A 26834-nucleotide genomic window follows, 5' to 3' on the forward strand; every position below is an offset into this window, starting at 1 on the left:
AACTCTGAGCTGTCAGATTCTGTAACAGGAAAAAAACAAACATCCCGAATGATCTTAAATTGCTTACACAGGGCAGTAGATAAGTCACGTTCATAGTTTAATTGGCATGGATGCTGTTTATCTAGAAGGCTACCTCTAGTCTCAATGCTGTGATATTATCAGGGTACAGACAATTAAAAAAACAACTATAAAGTGGGAAAAACCACAGAGCAGGGCTATCTACTGACTCCTAACTAGTCTTGTGCCTCTAGTCTAGTCTTTACATTACTGACAGCAGGAACTTCTAAATGCAATTCAAGAGTGGAAACTCCACAGGAGCAAAGCACCGACTTCTCTATTCCCCGAGCGGTTCCTGTCTGGAGAGTCAGGCTTGGGACAGAGTAAGTGTTCATTAAATAACATTCCGCGGACGAGGGATTGAGCAGCCTCCCCGGCTGCTCCTGGAATCCCAGAGCAGGCCCCGGCCCGGAGAGAGTCCTCCCGCTCCGCTCCGGCCGCCGTCAGTGCACCCCTCCGGAGCCCACACTGAGTTCCCAGGAGCCGTGCTCCGCACCCTCTCACGTCTCCTGCTTCTGTCCCTTTGGCCTCCAAGGACCCTCCTCGGCTTTCACCAGCTGCCAATCACTGCCCACACGTGGGCCACGCTTCCCAGCCTCGGAAGCCACCTGATGAGGGTCCCCGTGCTGGGAGAGGCGCCGCTGAGTGGTCCCCCAGCACCTGCATCCACGCGTAATGCTACCACCATGTGCTTGCCACTGTGCTTCCCCTACAGACTGTGAGTTCTTTGAGGCCAGAGATGGCTTCTTTTATGGCACAGTAGATGCTGTGAGTGAAGAATCGCGAGAACTAAAGGACATACTACATAGGATGTCTTAGCCCCTGGAAGCCATTCAGGGACACCTTCCTTCCCAGGAGAGAGCCACCGCGTCCTGCCTGACGCAGTTCTTAAAGAGGAGACTGAGAAGCGGGTGAGCCACAAATACCACTAAGCTTGAGAAGGTGTTATGACACAGTACCTCAACCAAAGCTGACACCTCAAGAATCAGCCCACACCCCCGTGCCTGCGGACACGCAGCCCTGAAAGGGCCCAGCGTGGCTCCTAACGCGTTCCTACCACAGCACAACCTGAACGCTGCCGCCCATATCCGCACCGAAGAATGCTCTACCACGTGAATGGGTGTGCCCATAACCATGTCACACAGTTTTAAAAGCCAGGTCACATTCTGAATCCTTTCAAGTTCAGGTTTGATTGAATGCATCCTTGTACAATGGTTCTAAAAGGAAGTCAGGGTTAAGTCAACTGTTTTTGCGAAGTACCTTTTGAAGCTACTGGATGTTAGATGCTCTTAACATGGAAGCAAAAATAACGCTTGGATGCTACAGCCCCTTGTAACGAAACTGTAAGTGAAGGTTTCTTAATACGAGATGAGCACTTGAATATGATTATGATGATGCAGTGTTTTTGCCTTAAGGTGTTCACACGGATAGACGGAAGTGCTAGGAAGGAGGAGAACTTCATTTCGGCACATTTCTAATTGGCATCCGTTACTGACCTGTGGGATATTCTTGGAGACAGGTTCTGGAATGATACACTCATCACTGTCAGAAGCTGATCTGTCTTCCTCCTCTGTTATAAAATAAAATTTCAGCAGTTTAAATCTGTTAAACCAGCGACATTTATACCTTTAATGGAGAGAAGTGAGCATGCATTGTAAGGGCAAACTTAAAGGAATAATATGATAATCATATCCGAACCTCTTTAGCAGCAAAGATATTTACACTTACATTTTAGAAAAAGAAAAAAAATGATTGAAAATTCCAAATTAAGTTTTAGTAGAAACAAAGGAAATAAAAACATATGCTTATTCTAATATGCACTTAAAACTAATTTTAAAAAGAGGACAGGGTAATAGATATTTTCCAACCAATAATATTGTGTAAGAATCAAGTTATTCGTACTAATTAAAAACATTTAAAAATGTTCTACAGCTTTATTATGGTAAAGTTGACATCCAATAAACCACACCCATTTAAAGTGCAAAATGGGGAATTTTTACATACATGATCCCATGAAAACATCACCACCATGAAGGTTACACACGTACCCTCACACCTTTTTGCAATCTCTTCCCTTCCTCATCACCCCACTAGCTCTTCCCCAGGCAACGGCCTGAACCCTTTCTATCGCTGTAGATTAATATGCCTTTTCTACATATGTACATAAGTTAAGTCACATTGTCAGCTGTCTTGTTTTTTTTTTTTTTTTGCATCTGAGTTCTTTTAATTTTTAAAAAGTCAAGCCCTCCAGAATGATCCAGAGGTCAGCCCTGAACCAAAGAGAATATGCAAGTTGGGGGCATGGCCAGCAATGACACTTGCATTCTGCCGGGGCCCCCAAGAGCAAATGAGAGCGAGGCCATGACGCCTGGCACGGACTGAACAGCAGCCGCCGCTTCTGTGGGAAGCGGGTGTCACGTAGTGGCTCACTGTGCGGTGAAGAAGTCTACGAGGCACACTATTAAGTCAAGCTAGGCATGAAACAAACACTGTGAATTCAAAAACAACAGTCACCTTCCGGCTCCAGGTCCTCGGTGATTTCTGTGTCGTCTTCGGAAGAAGTCGTGCTTGGCTGTGCGAGCTGGCCCTGGGACAGCAGGGACTCGTCCCCTCCGTTCTCCGGCTGCGGGTCCCCCGGGTGCTCTCTCCCCTGATCGACGCTTTCCCCAGGCGCCTGGAGAAAGAGCACGCCGGTATTTTTATCATTGATTAGACCATATTTGCAGCATTTTTGCTGAAGCACTTGAATAACTTGAGCTTAAATATATAGCATGTCTATATATATATAATTCATTTATGCTATGTAGATGATTCATTTGAAAATAATTGATTAAGTTGTTCAAATAAAAATATACAGATAAATGAAAATCTAATTATAAACCAAGAATGAAAAATATATCAATTTCAAAATGAGTTTTACATTAATTCACATGTCTATTTCACATTATGGTAAGAGTTTAATTGTAGCCATTACACTTATCATATTTTTGTATCTTTTTGTTTTTCCAAGGAAGAATATATAAGATCAATGCTGTAATTTCCTGATCCATGTCACTACAAAGACAATCTTTAAGAACCAAATTAAACCGTTTGAATTTAAATAATCTTAATACAAATACATGCCTCAAAAACACGTGAAGCCGGTGGCATGCTAACATCTGTTTCCGGTGCAATCTCCCTTTCTGGTGAGAGGTCCTTCCGGTCCTCGGGAGGAGGGGACGTCTCCATCTCCTACATTCATGTGAGAGCATGACCGCATGTTATTCTGGATTATCACTAAGTCCCAGATCATCCTAAGACTTTTACATACAAATGCATGTGTTACACATATAAGAATACTAATACAATGAGGAGCACATATAGTAGCTCCCCATTAGGGCAATGAAATAGTGCATTTCAGTAACATGACTGATATTCTTCATGGGGTGTGTGTGTGTGTGTGTGTGTGTGTGTGTATATATAGTTTAAGAACTCGCCCGGCTGGTGTGGCTCAATGAGCCACACCAGATGGGCTGCATCACCATTTTTTTAAAAAGAAAAAGCAAACTCAGTAACAACATAATATTACAGTGAGTGGATGTATCATAATTCAGATCAAAGAGTAAGATCAGTTAATACTTACACAAAATGCCAAGTTACAAACCTAACATTTAAAAAGAAAGAATGTTTTTTTCCTGTAAGTCAGGCAGGTATACTACATCTCTATCATTTATTTCCAACGTGCAGTGCTTACTGCTTACAGAATTCTGACGTGGTGTGATTTCGGTCACGAAAGACACCCTCTTCCCCACTGCTGTGAAACGCTGTCTCGGTTTGGGGGTTGGTGCCTAAGATTAAACAGGATGGCAAACTGAGTATGAGGAACATCAGCTATTTCTTCTGCTTCTGTGTCTGTTAAGTTTTATAAGACATTGAAGCCACTGTTACTCACCACAGACGACGTCCTCACAGAGGCTGTTGGAGGTAGTCTTGGAACAACTTCAGACTCTTCTTTGTGTATGAAATTTCCTAGGTCTTCAGAGGTTATGCATTCACTTGGTGGGAGGTAGGCAAATTTCCATTTCAATATGACATGAATGGTTCCTGCAGGATGCTTTTTATGATCTGTTAACTCAAATATTCCTGTCAAATCACAAAATAAATAATTTTAATTAATGCTAAAGTAAGATTTTATTACCAGAATAATTAAAGTGAATTACCCACAACTTAAAAAATAATTTTGGCTTTTACTCACAACCCGAATTACTTAGATAATACAATGAAGACAAAAGGACATATGGTAGGTTCACTTCTAGAGCAGACTGCATTCAGAAGTTAAGGCCTCAAAGATAATTCTGATTCAAAGTTGAGAAAATTAACTTATAAATATTTTAATCCACTGAAATGAAATTCAGAAATTACTCAAAATTCTTAGCATTCCTCCAAGACATTATCTGGGTTATAGCTCAAGTATCAACCTTCATTTTGATTTGAATATTCCTGCAAAAGACTTGTCTCTATAGAAAAATATATTAAAACTTTAAAGTTCCAAATAATTGATATATCTAAAGAAATCTTTATATTACTACGTAATATAAAAGTTTTATTAGACTTTTAAACATTTTATTGGGATTTGTTAAATTACTCCAAGTAATAGTACCACAGCAAAAAAATGTCTATAAGATAAACCATCCAAAACATATAGCAGTAATTACCTCCATCTGTAATATTGTCACAAATTTTAATCATTATACTAAAATTTTAAACAGATATAGGCATTCTATATACATAAGTATGACAACCAGCACACAGAAGGGGGGAGGGAATAAAATTATTTTGGAGAAGACCTTCTATATTTTAATAGAATTGTTAGTATTAATTTTTAGTAGATTGTGATAAGCTAAAATAAATATTGTAATTCTTGGAACAACTAATAAAAAAAATAATTCAAACAATATAGTATTACTAGAAACCTGATGCACGAAGCTTCGTGCTAGAATGGGCTTTCCTTTCCCTGGCTGCCAGCACCTTTCCACTCCGGCCCAGCCCCTTTCCACTCAGGCCCTGGAGCCGCCTCTTTCCACTCCAGCCCCACCTTCCCACACTGCCCAGGGGCCCTGAGGACCCGGGGTGGGGCAGAAAGCCTCATAATCACCATGGCAGCAATGCAAGCATCCCACTCCATCACTTGGCACTTATGTATGCAAATCAACTGCCATCTTTGTTGGGTTAATTTGCATAACACTCCTGACTGGCTGGTGGCGTAGCAGAGGTACAGTCAATTTACATGTTTGTCTATTATTAGGTAAGAGAGGCCCAAAGATGATCTGAGATGGTTAGAAAGATTAATTAAACAGAACAACATATCCAAAATACTGAAGAATAATTTAGGTTTGTTTTTACAATTTCACAGATTAAGAAATAGGCTTACCTGAGATGCACCTGTCATGTGCCAATGAAATCAGGGGCACACTGACTTTTCCTATATACATATCCTCCTGGGTATCGCTATCATCAAACACATAAAAACTCAGAGACTCTGACTTAAGGTATCGATCCAAGTCCACATTCATCGGCACTGGGAAACACATATGATCATCAAACTGGGGATCATTGCTACTGGGAATGATGGCCGTGTCATGGTCTGCAAAATCAAAAAACTTGTACACGACGTATGGGTGCGGCTGGAGGTGGCTTGCTCGGGCCTGCAGCTGGTTGCAACATCTCACTGTGATGTGAAGTTCATTTAAGTTGCCATCAGCGCCATCTGTAGAACCGAGCTGAGCAGTTTTGGGTGCTGGCTGACTTAGCTGGAAAACATACATATTACAATACATTATAGAAATATACAATAAATTGATAAACAGAAGCTGCCAATTCCCAAACCAAATGATTTTGTAAGTGGACAAAAGCCTGAATATTTTCACTTCATATTGAATTTCTCAGTAAAAGATTCCCGATTCTTATTCAAAACCAATATTCACTGGAATATGTGTGAGCAGATGATCCTATGCTATAAGCAATAAACATAGAAGACTGAACATACATGTAGAGTTAATCTGATGTTCTCTATTAATTCTATTTGATAACCGAGTCAAATGAGCAGATGGGTATATGTTCTCTATTTTGCCATTTTATTAAGAGTGAGTCCTTCCATCATGCCAGCCATTTGTTTATATCCCAGTCTTAGGTGAGAATCCAATGAACTTGATGGGCCCCACCAAGAAAAATAATTTTGTTGTGTTTGGGTTGGCCCTCACCCTGAACCACGGGGGTTTGGGAAGCAGATAGCTGAGGTCAATTAGCCAGTATAGCAATGTATACTAGTAACGGCTATTAAGAACTGGAGAACAGGATCAGAGATCTTCTCTGGAGAGAATGAAAAGCTAGGACTGGGCGGCCATTCCAGGAGACAGATGAGCAAAAGGCCTTACCAGGCAGAGCTAGAAACTGCTCTCTGGCCCCCTTGGCTGACCTGGGGTTAGGTGGATATTCCTAAATCATTAGTTATAATTGGACGGTGAGTAGGAGAGAACTGGATCACCAAACATAAGGCTTGACATTGGGGGTCCAGCCCACGGCCTGGGAGTGAGGGCAATCCCCAATGAAGAAAGATAGTTACGACCTGAGCAGACATTCTATAGCGTTTCTACGATATTCTATCCCTTTGTAACTTCACGTAACTGCATACTTTATGCTCACTCTTGAGAATCATGTTACACATGAGAAGTCCTAAAGTCAAACATTCTGTTTAACTTTGCTCAATTCAGTGCTTTCTGCCTTCACTGGATGGTGACATTCTTTCCTTTGGAAATATGGCCAGGAAGACTCCATGAAACCCAGTTTGAACCTGAGGGAATGCGTTTAACGGTCCAAGTCTCAGTGAGCATACTCATTTTGTAGTCCAATAACAGCCATGGATTTCCCTCACAGTAGGGAGTGGGAGGACAGTCACTCAATGTGTGATGACCAGCAGGCAGTTCTGCTTCTCCAGTGCCCTGGGTGGCCCAGGATGGGCTCCCGTGAGGTGATGGGAGGACTGTGTTTTGCTTGTGGTGGTAGTCACATGAACATATACACGATAATCTGCACAGAACTCCTCCTCCCCCACACATGTGAAATCTGAATGAGGTCTGTAGCCCAGTTAATAGAGCTGTACAATGCCCACTTCCTGGTTTTGATCTGGTCCCGCAGCTATGCAGGATCTTACAACCGGGACCAGCTGTGTGAAGGGTTCAGAGGCCTTCTCTGTACTATTTTTGCTGCTTCCTGCAAGTCTATGATTACTTCAGAATAAAAAGTTAGAAAAAGCCACTTGATGGCTGTGAAAGAAAATAATTTCGGTTTAAAGCATGACATAGAAAGAATACGATACAATTTCTGGGTCATAAAAGAGTCCTAAAGTCCAACAAGCTTACCCACTGCCTTTGCGCGGGCCCTTTAAAGTTTGATGTCATGTACCCCAAAGCCTTCGCCCGCTCCCGATAGAGGCGGATCGCTTGGTCCACGGGCACTTTTAATTGGAACCAGTATTCCACTGTGCCGAAGTTTGGGACGTCTTCCTCAGTTCCTGCAGATCAATATAGAAACTCGCTGTTAAAACAGCCCCATAAATCACAATATATACCAGTAAAAAACACATCAGTGGTACCATACAGTGAAACTATAAATTTTATACCGAGTAAAATAATACGTGACACGCACAAATGATGTGTGATTGGCAAATAGCAGAGATGAAGAAAATAAAGTTACTTCTGCGAGTATGAGTTTCACTGTAGGTTACAGGTTATTAAAGAACTGTCAAACTGTGTTTGAGATCTTCCAATTTACATTAGTCCACTCCTTGTGAAATGTAAAAAATCTGAACCAAACACCCCACAGCCTTTTTGATGCCGAGTACTTTTGGAACAAGTTGTGATCTATGCAGACTGACAGATACAATATGAAACCTCAGAATTATAGGTATGAACCCCACGTTATAACGCGGCCTGAAGGAATCTTTGGCACCTCCTGACCCGGCCCAGTCACCAGTACAGGGGAAAGCCATGCTGTGGTGAGCACGCATGCACTGCGTGTGCCATGCTCTTGTATGGCTCTGCCGGGCACACCCCAGTGCTGGCTCCGCTCCTCGGCTCTCTTCCATGGGAAAGGTTGCCCCTGGGGCTCCTGGGAGGAGGAGAACACGTCTCATCAGGGCACCATGCGCTGAGGCAGAGCCGTCTGTCAGCCAGCCTGTCCCTCCGCCACAGTTTGCTTGTGGTGGTAGTCACATGAACATATACAGTTTCCTGAGGGCCAGGGCTGGGTTTCCATGGATATATCCCTACCGGAGGGACTGGTGCAAAATGGGTGCTCAACAAACGGTGGAGTAGGTAACACCGTGCTTACCGACCAAGCTTGCTGTGCCAAATATCCGACCGCTTTTTTCTAGAATCTCATGGAACCGCAGCTGACAGGCTGCGATGGTTTGGTAGTCCGTGCTGTAGGCCCGGTGCACCTCCAGGGTGACGCTGCTCCTGTGGAGGTAGTGCAGGAACAGGTCGCTGACGTGGACGCGGTACTGGGAGGTGAAGTTGTACTCGGGGTGCAGGCCCCGCACGAGGGGCGTGGTCTGCAGCTCGAAGTCGTAGAAGGCGAAGGTGCAGAAGGTGAGCGGCTCCTGGTCCCCAGACGCCCGCGACGCTTCCGCAGAGAAGGCGACCCTGTGGATGTGGATCTCAAACAGGTTCTCGCCCCGCTCCAAGCGAATGGTGTCGTCAGACTCATCCGCGGAGTCGTCTGGCAGGACTTCCGGCTTAAACTTGTACTGCTTGGTGCCATAGGCGATGTCCTTCAGCTGGGCTGCCGGGGAAGACACGGATTTAGAGATGCCACACGCTGACACGGGAAGACACAGAGTGGCTTCTGGAGTGGCAGGAAGTCTGAGTGCTCTGGGGGACTAGCCTCCATCTTAAGATCTAGGCCTACACTGTTTTCCTGTAAATACAGTGGTGCCTCACACAACGAACTTAATTCGTTCCAGGAGCAAGCTTGTTATGCGAAAAGTTCGTTATGTGAAACGCGTTTTCCCATAACAATACATGTTAAAAAAAATAATTCGTTCTGTAGCATAAAATATGCTAAGATGACATAAAAAAATATGCTAAGATGACATATTTTTATTTAGATACATCTAAAAACATAATTTTTTTTTTTAAAAAAACACACATTTTTTTAATTTTAAGACAGACTAAGTAGAGTCTACCGAATCTTGCACATCTTCATCCATTTTCTGTTTTTTGGCCGATGGTTTCATGAAAAACCTGTCCAAAGTTCGCTGTGCGAGGCGTTCGTTATGCGAGGCACCACTGTAATATTATATTATATTAATTATATTAATTATATTAATTATATTATATTATATTATATTATAATTCATCACTTGCTTTGACCTCGTTTATTAAGCAACAACATTCCAGCCTAAGCTGTGCCACAGGCTGTCCCCCGGCAAGGCCCCTGAACCAACAGCCGAGGGGGGTACTTGGGGTGTGCCTGCTCCGGGGCCTGTGCTCTGCTACCTTCTCTCCTACGGAGCCAACTTCTCTTCCCACGGCGCCTGCCCTTCGGTCTGTTAACATACGGGTGGGGCAAAGGTGGTTTGTAATTGTGAGGACTTGTAACAGTTTATTCTTGTGTTATTATTTATTGTATCATTGCTCCATATGAACAAATATACCCACTCTTCAGGATGGCACCCAGGCCCTCCCCATTCCTGACCCGGGTCCCCTTCGGAGGCTCCACACACAGTTTCCGAGTGCCCAGCAGTGCTTCCCACACCCCTTCCACCTCCTCCTCCCCGCCTGAGCCTCCCAAGCTTTTACTGAGCGGGGAGCTGTCAGCTAACACTCCCAATGAGGGCGGAGTCCTCCCTGGATCTGCAGGGCTCCCTGGGCGGTCTCTCCTCAGTGGTTCCTGTACCTTCTGCCCTCCCTCAGCGCCACACTCTTCCCAGAACTGCCACACTCTTCCCAGAACCGTCTGCTCACTGTTCATACCCTGTGAGGTCCTGCGGGGGGCGCTGGAGCCACTTCCCTGTCTGGACTCACTGCCCAGCCCTTTGCGAGGCTGCATTCAGCCTGCCCATGTGTATGGACTGCATCAATGCATTCAGGGCTCACAGAAATACACGGGGGAAGGGTTAGAGAGACTTGAAGGAAAATCTCAAACTCTGTGGCCGCCTTGTTTTTTGGGAAAATGCCAGTAAGCAAATTCTATGGAGCACGGCTTGAAACAAAAGGTACACGCTGCCCTGGGATGTCCAGTTGGGTAAAGGTATTTATTGAGCCCGTCTACTGAGAGCAGTGGTTCTCAAAGTGGGGTCTGGGAACCCTTAACGGTCCCTTACACTGTTTTGAAGGTTTGTGAGATCAGAAGTATTTAAGAAATGGTACTAAGATGTTATTTGCTTTTTTCATTCTAATTCTCTCACGAGTGTATAATGAAATTTTCCAGAACCTACATGTTATGTGATATCATAACAGATTCAATGCAGAAGCAGATATAACATATGTTTTCTATTAAGCCAGACACTAAAGGGATTTGCAAGAATGTTAAACAATTAAGAAATTAAAACAATCTCACCCTTCTCACTACATTTTGGTATAGAAAATACTGCTTTTTAAAAAAATCATGCATGCGGGAGAAAATAGATTGGTTTCTCTCTCATATTCATGTTCCTCTCTCCCCAACCCCCCCTTCCATTCCTCACACTTTAAAATCAATAAAAACATAGCCCTGAGTGAGGATTTTAAAATAGTGCTGTAATTTATGTTAACATGTAATGGATTTGTTATTTTAATGTGACTTAAATATTTTTTTACATTTCTCACTTTTAATTTCTAATGTAATAAATATCATAAATGCAATCCATTAAACAAAAGGCCTTTAGGATTGTCAGTAGGTTTTAAGTGTAAAATTACTGCTGGCATCAGCCACTGAATTGGGCATTGGAATCGAGGGACATGAGCGGTAAAGCACTTCTGATTACAGAAGTCACAGAGGCAATGCAATGCGCTAACAGTGAGGAAACCAAAGAATAGAATCCCCAAACACCGTTTCTGAGTGCATGAGAGTGAAAGCTGTAAGTGCAGAGGCAGTAGTTTTTCAAAGCATAGTTTTGCACTTGCATCTGAATTGCTTGGAGTTGTTATTATCATTTTTTAAATCCATTTTTTATTGATTTCAGAGAGGAAGGGAGAGGGAGAAATATAAAAACATCAATGATGAGAGAGAATCATGGATCTGCTACCTCCTGCACGCCCCACAATGGGGATTGAGCCTGCAACAGGGGCATGTGCCCTGATCGGGAATTGAGCCGTGACCTCCTGGGTCACAGGTTGACACTCAACCACGGAGCCACACCAGCCGGCTGCTTGAGTTATTTTAAAAACACAGCACCATGAGTGCCAGGTCAGGGGGAGGGCTCAGGAAGCTGCACGGGAAACAAGCTCCCTTGTGGCTCTTCCACTTGCTCGAGTCTGAAAACCACCGGGAGGGCATTCCAGTGGAGGAATGGCCCTGGCTGGTTTGGCTCAGTGGATAGAGCGTCAGCCTGCGGACTGAAGGGTCCCAGGTTCGATTCCAGTCAAGGACATGTACCTTGGCTTGTAGGCACATCCCCAGTGGGGGGTGTTCAGGAGGCAGCTGATCGATGCTTCTCTCCCATTGATGTTTCTAACTCTCTCTCCCTCTCCCTTTCTCTCTGTAAAAAATCAATAAAATATATTAAAAAAAAAAAAAAAGTAGCAGGAAATGACTACACATTCCCGAGTAGAAAAGAATCAGATAAAAACGGCCTTTCTGGTGAATTATTTTTGTAGTTATAGATTGAGGGGGGGAAAGGACTAAGAAGTTGAGCGTGTTGCTTAGGATGACATTTCATTGATTACAAACCATTCCCGTGCGAACAAGGAGCCGTGCCCACTACCTTCTAGTTTCTGGATGCGCGCAGCCCTGACGTCCAGAAGGTGGACATACTGTTCCACTTTGAGCTCATAGTCTTGCTGCAAATTCTCCATCTTCTGGGTCACTGCCTCAACTTCCATCTAAAAAATAAAGACAGAACACGTTTCAACATGTGTGATTCGTTCCATCTTCGTTTTTAAAGCAAGAAGGATCCAAGCGTTTTCTAGACCCTGCACATGCCAGGAACTGTAACCCAGTTTCCTGGCCCCGAGTAGCTTATGGCTTAACAATCCCCCTCAGGGCTGTTCATACACCGGAAGTGAGGTCTGCAGAGCCGGGCCCGCTGGGCGGAGGTGGTTTTCCGTGGCTCCGGCTGCGGATGAGGGGCCGGGGGGGGGGGGGGGACGGGGGACACACGACACACGGACGGACATGGGAGGGGACGGGACGGGACTTCAGAATCCCCACCTCTTGTTTGCGGAATGTAGTGACTCTAGTCCAGGCCAGTTTGCACTCTAAAACTAGGATGTTGGCCTGGCCTGTGTAGCTCAGTGGTTGAACATCTACCTATGAACCAGGAGGTCATGGTTTGATTCCCAGTTAGGGCACAAGTCCAGGTTGCAGGCTCCATCCCTAGTAGGGGGCGTGCAAGCAGCAGCTGATAAATGATTCTCTCTCATCATTTGTTCTTGCACAAATTTTCGTGCACTGGGCCTCTAGTATATTTATAAAGAAAAATAAAATCAGGAATTTAAAAATTTTTACTTGTCTTAAAACTATTTCTTCTAATTACTTAGTTATATTTATGAGAACGTCCAGGCATGTGGCAACACATGCCCGCAGATTATAACACGGTAACACGTGACTCTGGATAGGAAGGTGAGTCACTCGTAGAACATGACAGGAAGCTTTCTCACCCAAGCCGGGTGTTGCATTACCTGGTAATCTTTATTAATTTTATGTTGCATGATTAGCATGTTTCTTGTCTTCTCAAGCTCTTGCACGGTCTCTGCATGAGTTGCTTGCAGCTCCTTCATGGAGCGTTCTAGATCTTTATGACTTTTATTGTCTATTTTCTCTAAAAAGGAAAGTTCTCCATTTCTTTGTGATTTTTGAGCCTAAAACAAAAACATGTTTTATTATTGAAAACAAGAGTTTCTAAAATGTAATAATGTGATTTAATATAGATAGAGCAAGGAAAAATCATTAATTGAAAACAGATATATTTCCATTTTCCACCAGGAATAAAGTAGTCCTGGCACAGAAAATATATTTGGACAGACATTTGGAACAATTATAGAGAGTTCGAAAAACAGTTTATTTCTTCATGAGATAAAAAAGAAGTCATGTACATTTATTTCGATTTCTATTTCTTCATTTGATTAAACTCTACACTGTGATGATCTCAAAGGAAAGAAATGCATTTTCTCATGTTTTCCTGTAAACAACAGAATATCCTAGAACTGGAAAGCATCTTCTGGTAACACTTAAGATTCAGTATTTTACTTAATAACGTGAGCTGTTGCCGGTTTAGCTCAGTGGATAGAGTATCTACCTATGGATTGAAGGGTCCTGGGTTCAATTCTGGCCAAGGGCACATACCTTGGTTATAGGCTTGATCCCCCGCCCTGGCCAGGGGCGTGAGAGGCAACCAATCAACGTGTCTCCCTCCTGTCACTGTCTCTCCCCCTCTCTTCCCCTCTCTCTAAAGATACACAGAAAAGTATCCTCAGTGAGGATTAACAACAACAAAAACAGTGAATACCCAGGTCTAAATAGTTGCTTAGTTTTATCATCAGGCATGTAAAAGTAAAAATGATTGTCACAGTTGGACCAAGTACTATAGACAAGCACTTTTATGGCCTATTTAATGTGACTTTGATGTCCTTATGAAATATGCATACGCCCTAACTCAATGTCACCTGACCTCTTTCTGCACCATTCACTCTCCCCATGTGAGGGCTATGGGGACGGGTCTGATTATGCCGGGACAGGCCCACGCAGACATGACGCTCATGGGGAGGCTCGGAAAGTTACCTTCACGAGCAGAAGGGCCTCGCTCAGCTCATCGGCGTTCACGTCGCTCTCCTGCAGAAGACAGAGCCAGTCAGAGCTCACAGGGAGATCCGAGGGGAAAGCACAGGGCACATTCCAACCACACAGACCAGCCTCACGGACCGAACATGATCCCCGAAGTCACATATCTGTACCCCTGTTCTCTCTGGAATAGCGCTTTCTCTGAGCCCAAGCAGTGCAGAGAACGAGCTGGATTTACATCCCACAGGAGAGAAGGGTTCACCTGGTTGTAAAACTTCATGCGGTTCTTAAGGTCATCGAGCTGTTGCTTTTCCTCCAGGCAGCGCAACTGCAGCTCTCGGTTCTCTTGGACGAGTCTCTCATTTTGGTCTTGAAAAGAAAGAGGGCACAGTGGGAAGGTGTAGAGAACGCGGCGGGAGAACACGTTTTCCACGGATGCGGCGAGCTGCTCGGGCAGAGAGGAAATTTGCTTGCACCCAGAGGCGGCGGAGCCGCCCGCTCTCAGATGTCGGCCATATGATTCACTGCTTATCAAAAACTTAAGACGCAACTCTGCAGTATTAATAGAAGGAAATTGTGGCCTCCGGGACTTCAAAGGAGCATCCGATCTAACATACTTAGGAAAATACGTTCCTAAACCTGTGATTTTTACTTACTCAGGAAGGGTCCTGAAAAGCATGCAAAAAAAAAAAAAAAAAAAAATCTTTTGGTTTTTGGGGTTCCTTGAATTTATTTTCTTTCCCCAATTTAACATAAAGTATTTTTATTCAAACAAGGTAATTTCTCTGTAATAACTAAAGCCATCATTTTAATCAACGACACTTTTGACTAATCTGTTCAGATAGGAGCGGTGCTTCCCACCCAGGGCAGGGCAGTGTCAGTAATAGTTCGTGTGTGTTCGTGGTGAGTCATGCCGTTAACTAGAAGGACAGGGGCTCAGAGCCATCATTAGGGGACGGGGGTCCGTTATGTTCCCCGAGGCAGTCACTGGCCGTGACCCACAGACAGGGGCTCAGGGTAGAGCTACTGAGGACGGTAAATCCATGGACTAATTTTTCACTCGCCGCATTAAACAAGTTGTACGTTTCTGCTCCCTTTCCTTAAAAAAAAAGGCAAGTCAACACATTCGCCAAGAATTCTTCACACAAGTGCATTTGCACACTGACTGCAGTTTACACAAAAACATGTTTCTGACATTTATAATACTTTCTGTTTCCAAATTAAAAATACTGCATGTAAGTAAAAATGGTAAAATATACAGTTAAGAAGAAATGGAATATTTCTTCAGTTTATTATTATTATTTTTCAGTTTCCAGATATTTCCTGGAAACTGAAAAATAACACACACACACACACACACACACACACACACACAACCTGTGAGACCTGTGACTAGGGTATGAAGAGGCCTTTTCATATCAACTATATAAAGCTTTTCTTATTGATAAGAGATTAAAGGTTATCCTAGAGTATAAATGGCTAGTATTTAGTGAACAAAATAAAAAAAATGTAAAAACACGAACAATACTTGGAAAATCTGAAGGTGAAGGTAAAGGTGAAATGCTTGGCTTTACACTAAAAATTAGGATTAATGTTAACCATGAATTCTCGTGAGATAGACTTGCTTTCTGTTTGGAGAGTAGGGTAGGAGTGCGGAATGCTTTATTTTCTGTGAGGAGGCTAAAACAACATCTAGTCAGAATGACCGGGTAACAAAAAGAAGGTGCACGTGGCCAGGAGGATGTAAGAGCTGAGGTGCGGGGATATTTCTGTGGCGAGCGGACTGCCAGGGGTCCTGAGGGTGAGCCGGTGGGAAGGACAGGACTGCTCCGTGCTCATCTGGATGATGATTTCTGAGCTCTAGTTTCTTTATTGTTTCAATTTTTCAGATCAGGGCCCTCAGAAGGACACTCTAATAGGTATAAATAAACTTGTTCCAATATTTCTTCTGTTATTGATTTTTGTTTCAACAGCTACGTCCCCATGTGTTCGCTGATATTTTAAAAAAACACCATGACATTATTATTAAGAAAATAACTTAGTGGGAAAAGATGTTATGGAATACCAATAACTTGCTCTCTGTTGAATTTTATGTAGAACTATCCACTGTATTTTTCCTTTCTTAAACTATTTATTGAGAGACGATATAGTTCAAAGAGGAAACAGACTCGCTGAATTACAATATGAAAAATCAAAGCGCCCAGTACGAGATGAAAAATAACCTCCTTTACGTTAGGATTTTGACAAAACGCATGTTAAGCTAAACAGCATTTTATTCAAATGAGGTAACATTTCGCTCTTTAAAAATGATGTTCTCCAAGCACACCACTCATAAGCAGAGTGCAGAGAACAATTCAACTAAACAATGTTCAAACTCCTTTGTGCTAGTATCTTCAGCTGCGATCAATATAAGCTCACGCATTATGCCGAATTATGCATTTCGGCTAAAGATAGAAAGGAACTTTCAAAGCGGGCCTTTAAACACATGCAGTTAATTTAAGCATTAACCAAATGCAAGCTGCATTTACATATCCTTCCCCCACACATTCACACAATCTGAAACTCATTTGTACCTTGAATAAAGAGGTGAGTATTTTTAAAAATAATCTGCCAGTTAGATGAATGACTACAAGGGGTCAGGGAGACATCTCTGGCAGAGAACACTGGTACATGGGAAGGTTAGTGTGTGAAGACTTCAAAGCAAAATTAAACAATTTCAGAATCTGTTATACAAAAAGCAACTTTCTAAACATGATAAGATTTCCTTAAATAGGCAACTTCCATTTTTTTGAATTAGTGTTTCCCTGGAAAAAGTGGATAAAGGCTATAATATTTTTCTTATACTCTATTTTAACTTTCCACATAAACACACAATTCAAATAATTAGATCTATAAATTATTCAGGTGTTTAAGGAAAAATAACTTAGAATAACAGTTGCAATAAAAATAAAGATTTAGTTCCAGTAATGTTTCTTTAGAAAATAAATGAATAACTGTACAAAGATTTGTTTAGAATCTTTTTATACTTAAAAAACTAGAGATTTAAAAATTCATCAACAGAAGATTGTTAAACAATCCATGGTACATCCTCACCCTCAAAAACTATGACAACCATCCATCCATCCATTATAAATGATGATGATGTGAATTTATATTCATACTCAAGGGGTGATTTCATAATATGGCAAATAAAAAAGCATTATAAGACTGTATACATATAGAAAACTCTGCAAGGACATACAAAAATATTGATAGAGATTATCTTCAAGGTTGTGAAATTGAGAGATTTAAAAAAAAAACTTTTTTTTTTGAATTTTTTACAGCGTTCATGGGTTATTTTTATTCAAAAATCTAAAAGAGAAACAAGAATCAGTAAGAGAGAGAGAGAGAGAGAGAGAGAGAGAAAGAGAGAGAGAAAGACAAAGAAATGGACTAGTTTAAATAAAATAACTAAGCAATTGTAGCTTTAATAATTTATAAGAACCCTCAGAATTGCTTCAGCAACAATAAACAGGTTTTGTTTTTAAAAAGGCCACAAGATTCTAACCCCCTTACGAAGAATTTCTTTCCAGAGACCAATGCAGATGTCTAGAGATAAGAGTTCTGGAATTCTTAATATCTAGGGAAGTATGAAAAGCACAGAAGTAAGCGAACTTGACTTCCTTTCTGTTTTCTGTAAGAATGGGAAGTGCACATGTTTTTGGAGAGGAGAAGAGAGGGAATAGAGTCTTACTTCGCTCAGCGAGCAGGACTTTACTGAGCAGCTCTGAGCTGTAAAATCAGAAGCTCGGTCTTTGAAAACTTTAAATATCCCCCTGGTCAGAAATCATGCCACCATTTTATCCTACTCACAGTCTTATAGAGAAACATGCACAAGTAACCTTTCATCAGATTTAATCACTTAAGTAGAAGTGTTTTCCTGAAATTGAGACTACATCAATTATTAAATGTGTTGTTCCAACCTTCTTAAAGTGTTAAAAATAAGTCAGCAGATGATTTTTAAATGTTATGATTTATAAAGTGCCAATTTCAGAAGTGTTGAAATTGGAAAGAAAATCTTTCCTATAGTTAATGAGATATGGCATTGTGATCTAAATCATAATTCGGCATAATGCGTGAGATTATGTTGATAGAGAGTCCTGACTAGATATGTAATTTTTTTAAAATTGAGCCTGCATTAAACTTTTAAATGTCCTCATACAACGAAATTGCAAATGTTCCAAAGGAATAGCTAGTGGGTGAGCAACAGCCACAACATTTGAAGCAAATAATTCCATTTCTCGGTTGTGCATTTGTGTGTAATGTAGAATTCAGAAGTCAAACATCTACTGTTAGAGTTATTTTACTTCCATGAGACAGGAAGAGTGAGGTGAGACTCATAACATGAATCTTATTCATGATTATTACTCATATTATTACTCAGAAGGATGTCTTATTATTTTTTTTTCCATAATCAGTCCTTGTTTTTTCTTCACAATATGAAAAACAATATAAAGCACACTCACGCACACTTGACCTCCCTCTGGTACTCGTGTTCTCTGCCCCCCTCTCCCCACTCTGGCTGGAATTTTTACAGTAGGACACGTTGCCAAGGCTGCTGGTCTGTAAGTTCAGGGTCATAGTGAAGAAGTAGAGCTAAAATCGGTTTGGCTCAGTGGATAGAGCATCTGCCTGAGGACTGAAAGGTCCCAGGTTCGATTCCGGTCAAGGGCATGTACCTTGGTTGCGGGCACATCTGCAGTAGGAGGTGTGCAAGAGGCAGCTGATTGATGTTTTTAACTCTCTATCCCTCTCTCTTCCTCTCTGTAAAAAAATCAATAAAATATATTTTAAAAAAGAAGTAGATAGCTCCCTTACAGAGATCTTCCCTGCTGGCCCGCCTCTCACACTGCTCTGCTGGTACTGATCGCTGGCCACTCTTGCACCTGTTACTGTCACTTCGCTGCTGTGTCCTCCCCACTGAGTGGATGCTGCCTGTGGGCAGCGCCTGGGGTAGCCACTGCCCAAGCCCATGCCCAGCAAACACTGCTGCTCAATAAACACTGGGGACTGTTGGAGAAAGGCTCAACATTTAGGACAACTAAATAAATTAAAGACTATCTGAATAAGAATGACTCTGAGAAAAAAACGATTCCTCTGGCCCCAAGGCCAGGACGAGGAAGAGAAAGGTGTGAGCCACCCACATACTCGTGGGGCGGAGGGACGGGGGCTGCCCAGGCTGTGTCTCCCACACGTGGCCAGGCGCCTGGCACCCAGAGGGCCCCCTGAGCCCGGATGGGGTCAGTGAGTAACCGGACCAGCACAGTGTGAGGTGTGCAAGCCAGCGGCCGCGGGCAGATACCTCTTTCGGCCTTTAACCTGTCGAGAATGTTCGCTTTGTCGGCCAGGTCGGACTTCAGGGCCGTCTCGAGTTGCGCAATCTGCACTTTGAGCTGCTGCTCCTGGCCCCTCCACTGCTCCTCCCGGGCGGTGCTGAAGGCGCTGCAAGACACGGACACCGAGGGGAGCTCAGAAGCCAGAGGGGAACACAGGGAAGCATCTAGGCCCGGGACCACTGTCATCATGTCTCAGGAATCAAGTAAACATGTGCCGGTCTGCTGCTGTGAGACCAGGCGCCTTCCTCGGGCTGCGGTCGGGGACATGAAAGGGCTTGTGGGATGAGCAGAGGAACTGGCCTTAATTTAGACTCTGGAGTCGGAGGAGCTGGCAGCGAGCGGCGTTTGTGGGACCCGGGCAGCATTCCGAGGCCATGCGTGCTCCAGAGGGAGCAGCCGCCAGACCGCAGCCTCGCCGTCCGACAGGGCCCGTCCCCCCCACCCAGACCCTCTTCCTGAGCGCTAGCCTAGAATCTGGAACTTCTCAAGAGTCTGTGATAATGAGCAAGTCACAAAACACCAGCCGCAGAGTGATGGCACAGCGAACCAGAAGGCAGCGGCTCTGATGCTGAGCGGTGATAAGGCAGTTTTTGTCCTAAGAAAACAAAAAGCGGTAGGCTTAAGAACAAGTTTCGCTTGTAACACATGATGGGGGTGAAACCCCAGAAGAACACTCCGATAAGAATGACAAGGGTGGAATTACTGTCCCTGAAGGGAAGTGCAGCGATTTAAACTGTGGTTAAAATCTACCAGGGACCAAGGCTGGAGGAACTAGTTGCAATGTAACTAGACGGTATACAGAAGGAACACACCACACAGTCGTTTAGGCCAGCGGTTCCCAAATGCGGCCCCAACTGCACACTGAAGCTGAGACCAGCTCAGCACAGAACGTTTGGAGACAGTTAAAGAGGAAGATCCAGGGCCCAGGTGATGGCCAGGTTTGGAAAAACCGATCCTGATCTGTATTTCAGCAGAAAACTATTATCTGTGAAGCTTGATATGACTGAATAATTATCAGCAGCTTTGACCTTTCTACTTACGTGAAATCCAGCAAATGAAAACAAAAACCTATGAGATCTGCTTTCGTGCGGATGATGGAGAGAATGAAAAAGAAAGTTGTTACTGAAAATTGCCCTCATGTTGCTCCCAGCTCGTCTTGAGGATTTTGTAGCAAAAGAGATACTTTTCCGGGAGCCCTAGCTTTCAGAGGAAACGCTGTGCATTCATTTTACAGTTTGAATGTTTTTATTGCATTTAAAATAACAGGACCTTAAAAATGAATGGAATTCTAAAAGTTTTTCTAACTAGGACATCTGTTTCATCTATCAGTGTTCTCCTTTCACATATGGAATCTGAAAAAAAAAATGCATGGATCTAATCGACCAATATTTTTAATTAATTTTAAAAAGGTACCATTACCTAGACTTAAATCCAAACACAATATGTACTTTACCTACTAGAGTAAAGAATATTCCTTTACATTTTCACTTTTAAATAAAGAAATACGATTTCTTTGTCTGGTTAAATTATATATCCCAAACGCATGCATATATATACATCCATGTCAGTGTGTGTGTGTGTGTGTGTGTGTGTGTGAGTGTGATATTATTAAAAACATGTACTACCCGGAAAAAAATTAGCATGATGAAATAGGCACAAGTATACATTATATCAGATGCCAAAAATTAGAAACAGTAGTGTTCCACTAGCATTAGTACCAGCGAAGAGATCACCAACAGTTAATCTGGCAGAAACATCAGAAGCTGTGTGTGTTTAAATTAAGAACAATTTAGCAGCCTGGTTTTTCCAAACCCACAAAATACTAGTGTAAATCAGCGTAAGTCAATCCGAATTTAGCCCACTGCTATCTTCCCTCTAAATTTAGGATTACATTCCACTGCAGTTTCATGAGGAATTCCTTTTGAATTTACTGTATTCCTCTGCGCTCGGAGCCATATGTGTAGCTATAAATGGTGAACCACATCTGGCTCCGTTTTCTCGGCGAGGGCTGTGTCCATGATTAAATCTGCATATGAGCACAGTCTCCGAGAGCCTTTTCCTCCTGAGAACGTCTTTGTGCGTTGCCCACAGTGACAACGGTTGGTCGTGGGGCACATTTCACTGTGCCATGGTGCCGCAGGAGTGACAGAGTGTCGCCCTGAGTGGAATGCCCACTGGAGCGTTGGGTCAGCACCCTGGAAACGCACCCCCTGATCAACCACAGGGTCAGATGGAAACGGAGCTGAGCAATTCCACCCTGGGATCATGGTTCTTACAGGACAAATGCCACTTATCCCAATCTCCCGGGGCATCCTGAGACAGGGCAGTTTAAGCTCTAAATCGCCCTAAAGAAACCCACAGGCACTCTAGCTGGGACCTCATGGGAATTAAGTCCACATCCACGTCAGGGACATTTCACTTGTTGGAGGAGAAATGACGGCCCAGACCGCTCGGTTTGGTTTCTGGGAAGCACACGGCGCTCATCCATAATCACACGGGCTTTCACAGCTCCTGGCAGGCTCTTCAGGGACGAGCACAGAGTCTAGGGGGTCGGCTGGCTCCTTTACATTTTGAATATTAAGTGACCATTACATTGCACAAACTTGATTCACCCAATTCTTAAAACAGTTCATGTCATCTTCAAAAATCAGACCAACTCTTTTTTTTTAAAACATTGGCACTGGGTTAGTCTCTCAGGGAGTTAATACCGTAAAATCACCTTTACAGATTCTCTGGATCCGATCTCGGATCGGCTGACTCTGAGTGGGATGGTAGTGGGTGCAGAGGCCCCCAAGGGGCAGAGAAACCTACTATGTTTTCTGTTTTCAGTTTCTTCACTTACAGGATCGTTGCAGGACTCTCGCATTCATTAATTACCTCACCCTAAAGCTATACTCACTTCAAAAACGGGACTCAGCTTTACTGTGTTATTGTGTAGAGTTTCTCTCGAACCAAATAAAAAGATGTAATTGCCAAAAATGTATCCTGGATTTTTAAACATTTCTTAAAGCTATGCTTATTTCTTGGCATCGTCTCCAAAATGTTTTCACATATTAAAAAAAAAAAAAAGGCTCCTTCCAAATGCTAACATGAGGGCTTTATCTTAGCAGATGATGCTCTAATATGTCATCTGTCAAGTAATAAACACAATCAAAATTTCATTTGAAAGTGGAAGATGAGAACGCAATCTGCAAATCACATTTTTCTCCTGACCACGGGCCAAGTCTGGATAACAAACAAATGCTCCTCTTTTACAAACATGCTCTCACTATGACCAACCCAACCGGGAGTGTGTGGAGTTTGATGAGCGCTAGTTGCTGGCAATGATGAATCACAGTGCCACGGAGCCCAGGAGGGTAAAGAATCTTAGGAATGATGCTGATATCTGCAGTGAGGGGAGTTTCTGTGGAGTTCTGTAGTTTCTCCGACTTCTGAAAACATGTATTTAAAAAGCTGTGTTAGGGAATTTTACAGTTCTATTTACCGTTATGTGTGTGCTTCCGGGGTTTTGTGCTTAAGTGACAGGATTATTTTTCGGACACAATATTATGACACTCATTACACACATTGACTTCCATATGCCTGACACAACATTCAAGTGTAAGCAGCATAATGAAGTCTGGTTAACGTAACAGAAAAAAAAAATGTAGCTCAACCATAAAACATGAAAGAAAAAAATGACAGTCAAAGTTATATTTACACTCTTAGATCATCTTCTAATACGAAAAGATAAAGTTTCATGGTGATAAAGTAAAATGAGAAAAACATGTCTTTCACAAAATTCCACTTATGCCTTATTCCCAGGTAAGCTTTTCACTCCAAAAATATGTTCAGTAAGTCCCCTAATTGGGAGGAAGTAGAGAATGTATAGGCAATGGCTAAATGGCACTTATTTTCTTGTTTTAAGACTATGTTAGAGTATTTGAAATGATAAGGAATTGAAGATAAAATCAATATAAAAATTTCTGAATCTGACAGTTTTGTTATGCCATAAATGTTTTCCTTTATAATACACATTTTTCCAATCCAATTAAAATCAGAGAAGTAGTGAGGCACAGCGGGAAACATGAAATTGAGAATAAAAAGAACTGGGGTTCAGTCCTGCACCAGAGTCTCAGCAGAGCCCTGTGCCTCTGTACAAGTCTCACTTTTTTTGAGTTTCAATTTCCTCATTTACAGAACATGAGGGTAACATTCTCTCCACCACAGAATATGGCTGTGTGATCTGTACACTGAAACTCGCATTTTTCAAACACACACCTATTAAATACTTGGGTATAAAAGAATATAAACCTATGAATTATTTCATAGAGCTGGAAATATAAAATAGGAGATAGAATAAATGCTTTGGGTGAAATGAATTAGAGCTCAAGAGAGGGACCAGAACCAATACTGGAGCCCAATGACCTGGAAGAGGGTCTAAGGCAAATCCCACAAAAAGAACTGAGCCAGGCTGTCCTTGCTGGGGAGGCTCAAATATTACTTGACTGATGTCTGGACCTCTATTTGTAACCCTCAATATAAGGAGCCACTGTGCGAAGATAAACACCATAGTTAGGCAGCAGAGATGATACATACCATTGGAATGATGCCTAACATTGAGTTACATTTCTTTTCAAAGTAAAAACTAATACAAACCTATCACTATACTCCTTAGATATGATTTAATTTTAAAAATATACAGTTAGTTTACAAAACATAAAGCATAGTTAAAAAGTTAAAGATGTATCTGTAGATCATCTATTTTCTGATGTTACAAAATATGATCAATAGAAGCAACTGTTGCTATCAGCTCTAACATGTATATTTTAATGTTTTTAAATTTAAGTTCACGTAAAGGTGTATTTATAATTTATTAGTATCATATATTGAACACACACAGATACCTGTGTCACTTAACAAACTTAGCTGTGGAGTGAAAATCTGTTTCTAACATTATAAGAGATTTTTAAGAATACCTTAATTAGGAAGGAGATAAACAAAATCGAAACAGTTCTTTATAAAATTTATTTTGAAATAGAAATGCTGTGCTACTCTTTGTAAGGCACAGAGACAACTGCAAGTGAACACTTTTTAAAATTATTTTCTTTATTGATTAAGGTATTATATTTGTGTCCTTATTCTCCCCATCGCCCTGCTCATGCCCTCACCCCCACTGTCTGTGTCCATTGGTGAGGCTTACATGCATGCACACAAGTCCTTTGGTTGACCTCCCTCTTACCCCTGCCCTCCCCTGCCTTCCCTGAGGTTGCCTCCGCCAGCTCACTCTCAGCTCATAGGCTGGGTAGCCCATTGGAAGAAGCAGGGGCTTGGAGAGACCTACAGAGGTTCAAATACAAGCTCTGCTACCTCCAAGCTGTAAGGATGTGGGCAAGTTCTCAATTCTGCTTTATTTTCATTGTCTGCAAAATGGGCATTTCCAATGCCTGCATCTCCAGGCTGTTGTGAGCAATTTACAATCGTGTATGAAGAGTACTTAGCACAGGGCTACTAGCTTATAGTCTGTTCAATAAACAACAGTGGTTGTTACTGGTAACAAAGCAATAGTTTTCTAAGTTAACACATTACCACTCAGATTAAAGAACTTATTACCAATGCCCCAAAAGCATATATACCGTATTTTTCGGACCATAAGACGCACTGGACCATAAGACGCACCAGTTTTTAGAGAAGGGAAATGAAGAAAAAAAGATTCTGAAACAAATAGTGTCCTAAAATATTTTATGTGCATTAAAACCCAACATCACAGTCATAAACACATGTAATCAACCCTGTAAAGTAAACAGCAGCATTTAGAACCATTTTAGAGCCGGGCAAGCACACAGAGACCACACAGAGCCGGGCAAGTAAAAAAACTTTTTTTTTTACAGTATATGTGTAGGCTATATTTGGACCATAAGACGCAGGGACTTTTCCCCCCCACTTCTGGGGGAAAAAAAGTGCATCTTATGGTCCGAAAAATACGGTGTGTGTGTGTGTGTGTGTGTGTGTGTGTGTGTATATATATATATATATATATATATATATATATATATATATATTTAATAATATATATATGTTTCTTGCAATCATCTGTAGCTGATCTTTACATAAATATTAGATGGTCTGATACCCAATGCTTTGACAGACAAGATTTCAGATAAATGAATGAGAGAGCACATGGAATTTTGACTTACCTGTTATAAAGTTTATCATAGTTTTCCTTTAAAAGTTCCCGTTCCTTTTCTAAGTCATTAATTCTATCTTGCAGCTAAAATGAAAAGAAAATTACACATTAGGAGATTCTCCTATGAAACGGCAGGGGGTAAAGACACTGGAGAGGCAGCTAACACGGTTCAGTCCCAATTTCTAAATTGCAGCTGCAAACTAGGCCACTTATATTGTCTGTATTTAATTTAGCCCTGATTTCCCCCCCCCCCCAGTTGTTAAGTAAACATGAAATTAATATCTCTGTTTTAATTTAGTAGAAATGCATGCACTACTTTATGGCAACCTGTGCCAAAACTCAATAAAGAATGTGTTAAAAGCTTGCTGTTAAGTCTGGAGAAACACTTTTTTCTTTCCTCTCCAATGAATTCCATCGTTATGTTCACTTTGTCTTAAATTTCCAATCGGCCCATAAAAAAGTAAAAGGATCAACTTTTCTTTTGGTTCATGGTCCACAGAAATGTGTCAATCACTACTGACTCTGAAGATACACTTTCTCATGTCACCTGGAATTTGCAAAAAGCCAGAAGCACATCTTTTAAATATATGAATGAAAAAATAAAATTGCCTTAGCCAGTGTGGCTCAGTGGATAGAGTGTCCGCCTGTGGATTTAAGGTCCCAGGTTCGATTCCAATTAAGAGCTTGTGCCTGGGTTGTGGGCTCAATCCCCAGCGGGGTTGCATGCAAAAGGAAGCAAATCAATGATTCTCTCTCATCATTGATGTTTCTCTCTCTCCCTTCCTCTCTGAAATCAATAAACATATATTTTAAAAAACAACAGCTGCATACCTTTTTTCATCCCAATGAATATTTTTAGAAATTAACTTGGGGTAATTATATCCTTATGATTAAAATGTAGCTTTATTTATTTCTGGTATTTACATTTATGTTTCATTCAGCAGTATATTTTATAGTTACAAACTCTTCCCATGGATCCAAGGACTCTTAGAATTCATTTCCCTTCTCAAATCCTCTTTTGAGGCACAGTAAAAGATTCTCCCAAGGACAGATCAGAATGTGGGCATCTTATTTCACGTCCATTTTCATCAAGAACAAGTTTAACAGACTACTGCAAGGTAGGAGGCATGAGTAGCAACAATAATAGGGAGATACGCTTTCTTTTTTTTAATAAATACATTTTTATTGATTTCAGAGAGGACGGGGGAGGGAGAGAGCAATAGAAACATCAGTGATGAGAGAGAATCATGGATCAGCTGCCTCCTGCTACCCCCCCA

At 42.0% G+C, this 26834-nt stretch overlaps 1 protein-coding gene across 2 annotated transcripts in view; it reads right to left on the bottom strand.

The window, feature by feature from the left end:
• RPGRIP1L (RPGRIP1 like) overlaps positions 1 to 26834 on the bottom strand; it is a 63546-nt gene that overhangs the window by 11446 nt on the left and 25266 nt on the right. Inside the window, exons 9-22 of one of the 2 annotated variants that reach the window (XM_084861215.1) lie at positions 25568 to 25641; positions 19358 to 19497; positions 14279 to 14385; positions 14017 to 14067; positions 12918 to 13097; positions 12002 to 12119; positions 8425 to 8877; positions 7455 to 7606; positions 5468 to 5846; positions 3989 to 4179; positions 3798 to 3884; positions 3181 to 3288; positions 2572 to 2731; positions 1554 to 1627 (exon numbers count right to left, since the gene is read on the bottom strand). In XM_084861215.1, coding sequence (XP_084717341.1) covers positions 1554 to 1627; positions 2572 to 2731; positions 3181 to 3288; positions 3798 to 3884; positions 3989 to 4179; positions 5468 to 5846; positions 7455 to 7606; positions 8425 to 8877; positions 12002 to 12119; positions 12918 to 13097; positions 14017 to 14067; positions 14279 to 14385; positions 19358 to 19497; positions 25568 to 25641 — 2274 coding nt within the window. The remainder of the gene's footprint in view (positions 1 to 1553; positions 1628 to 2571; positions 2732 to 3180; positions 3289 to 3797; positions 3885 to 3988; positions 4180 to 5467; positions 5847 to 7454; positions 7607 to 8424; positions 8878 to 12001; positions 12120 to 12917; positions 13098 to 14016; positions 14068 to 14278; positions 14386 to 19357; positions 19498 to 25567; positions 25642 to 26834) is intronic. The other variant, XM_084861216.1, reaches the window with a different exon arrangement.

Source organism: Pipistrellus hanaki (genome assembly GCF_964339955.1).
Source record: "Pipistrellus hanaki genome assembly, chromosome: 15".
Classification (NCBI taxonomy): Eukaryota; Metazoa; Chordata; class Mammalia; order Chiroptera; family Vespertilionidae; genus Pipistrellus; species Pipistrellus hanaki.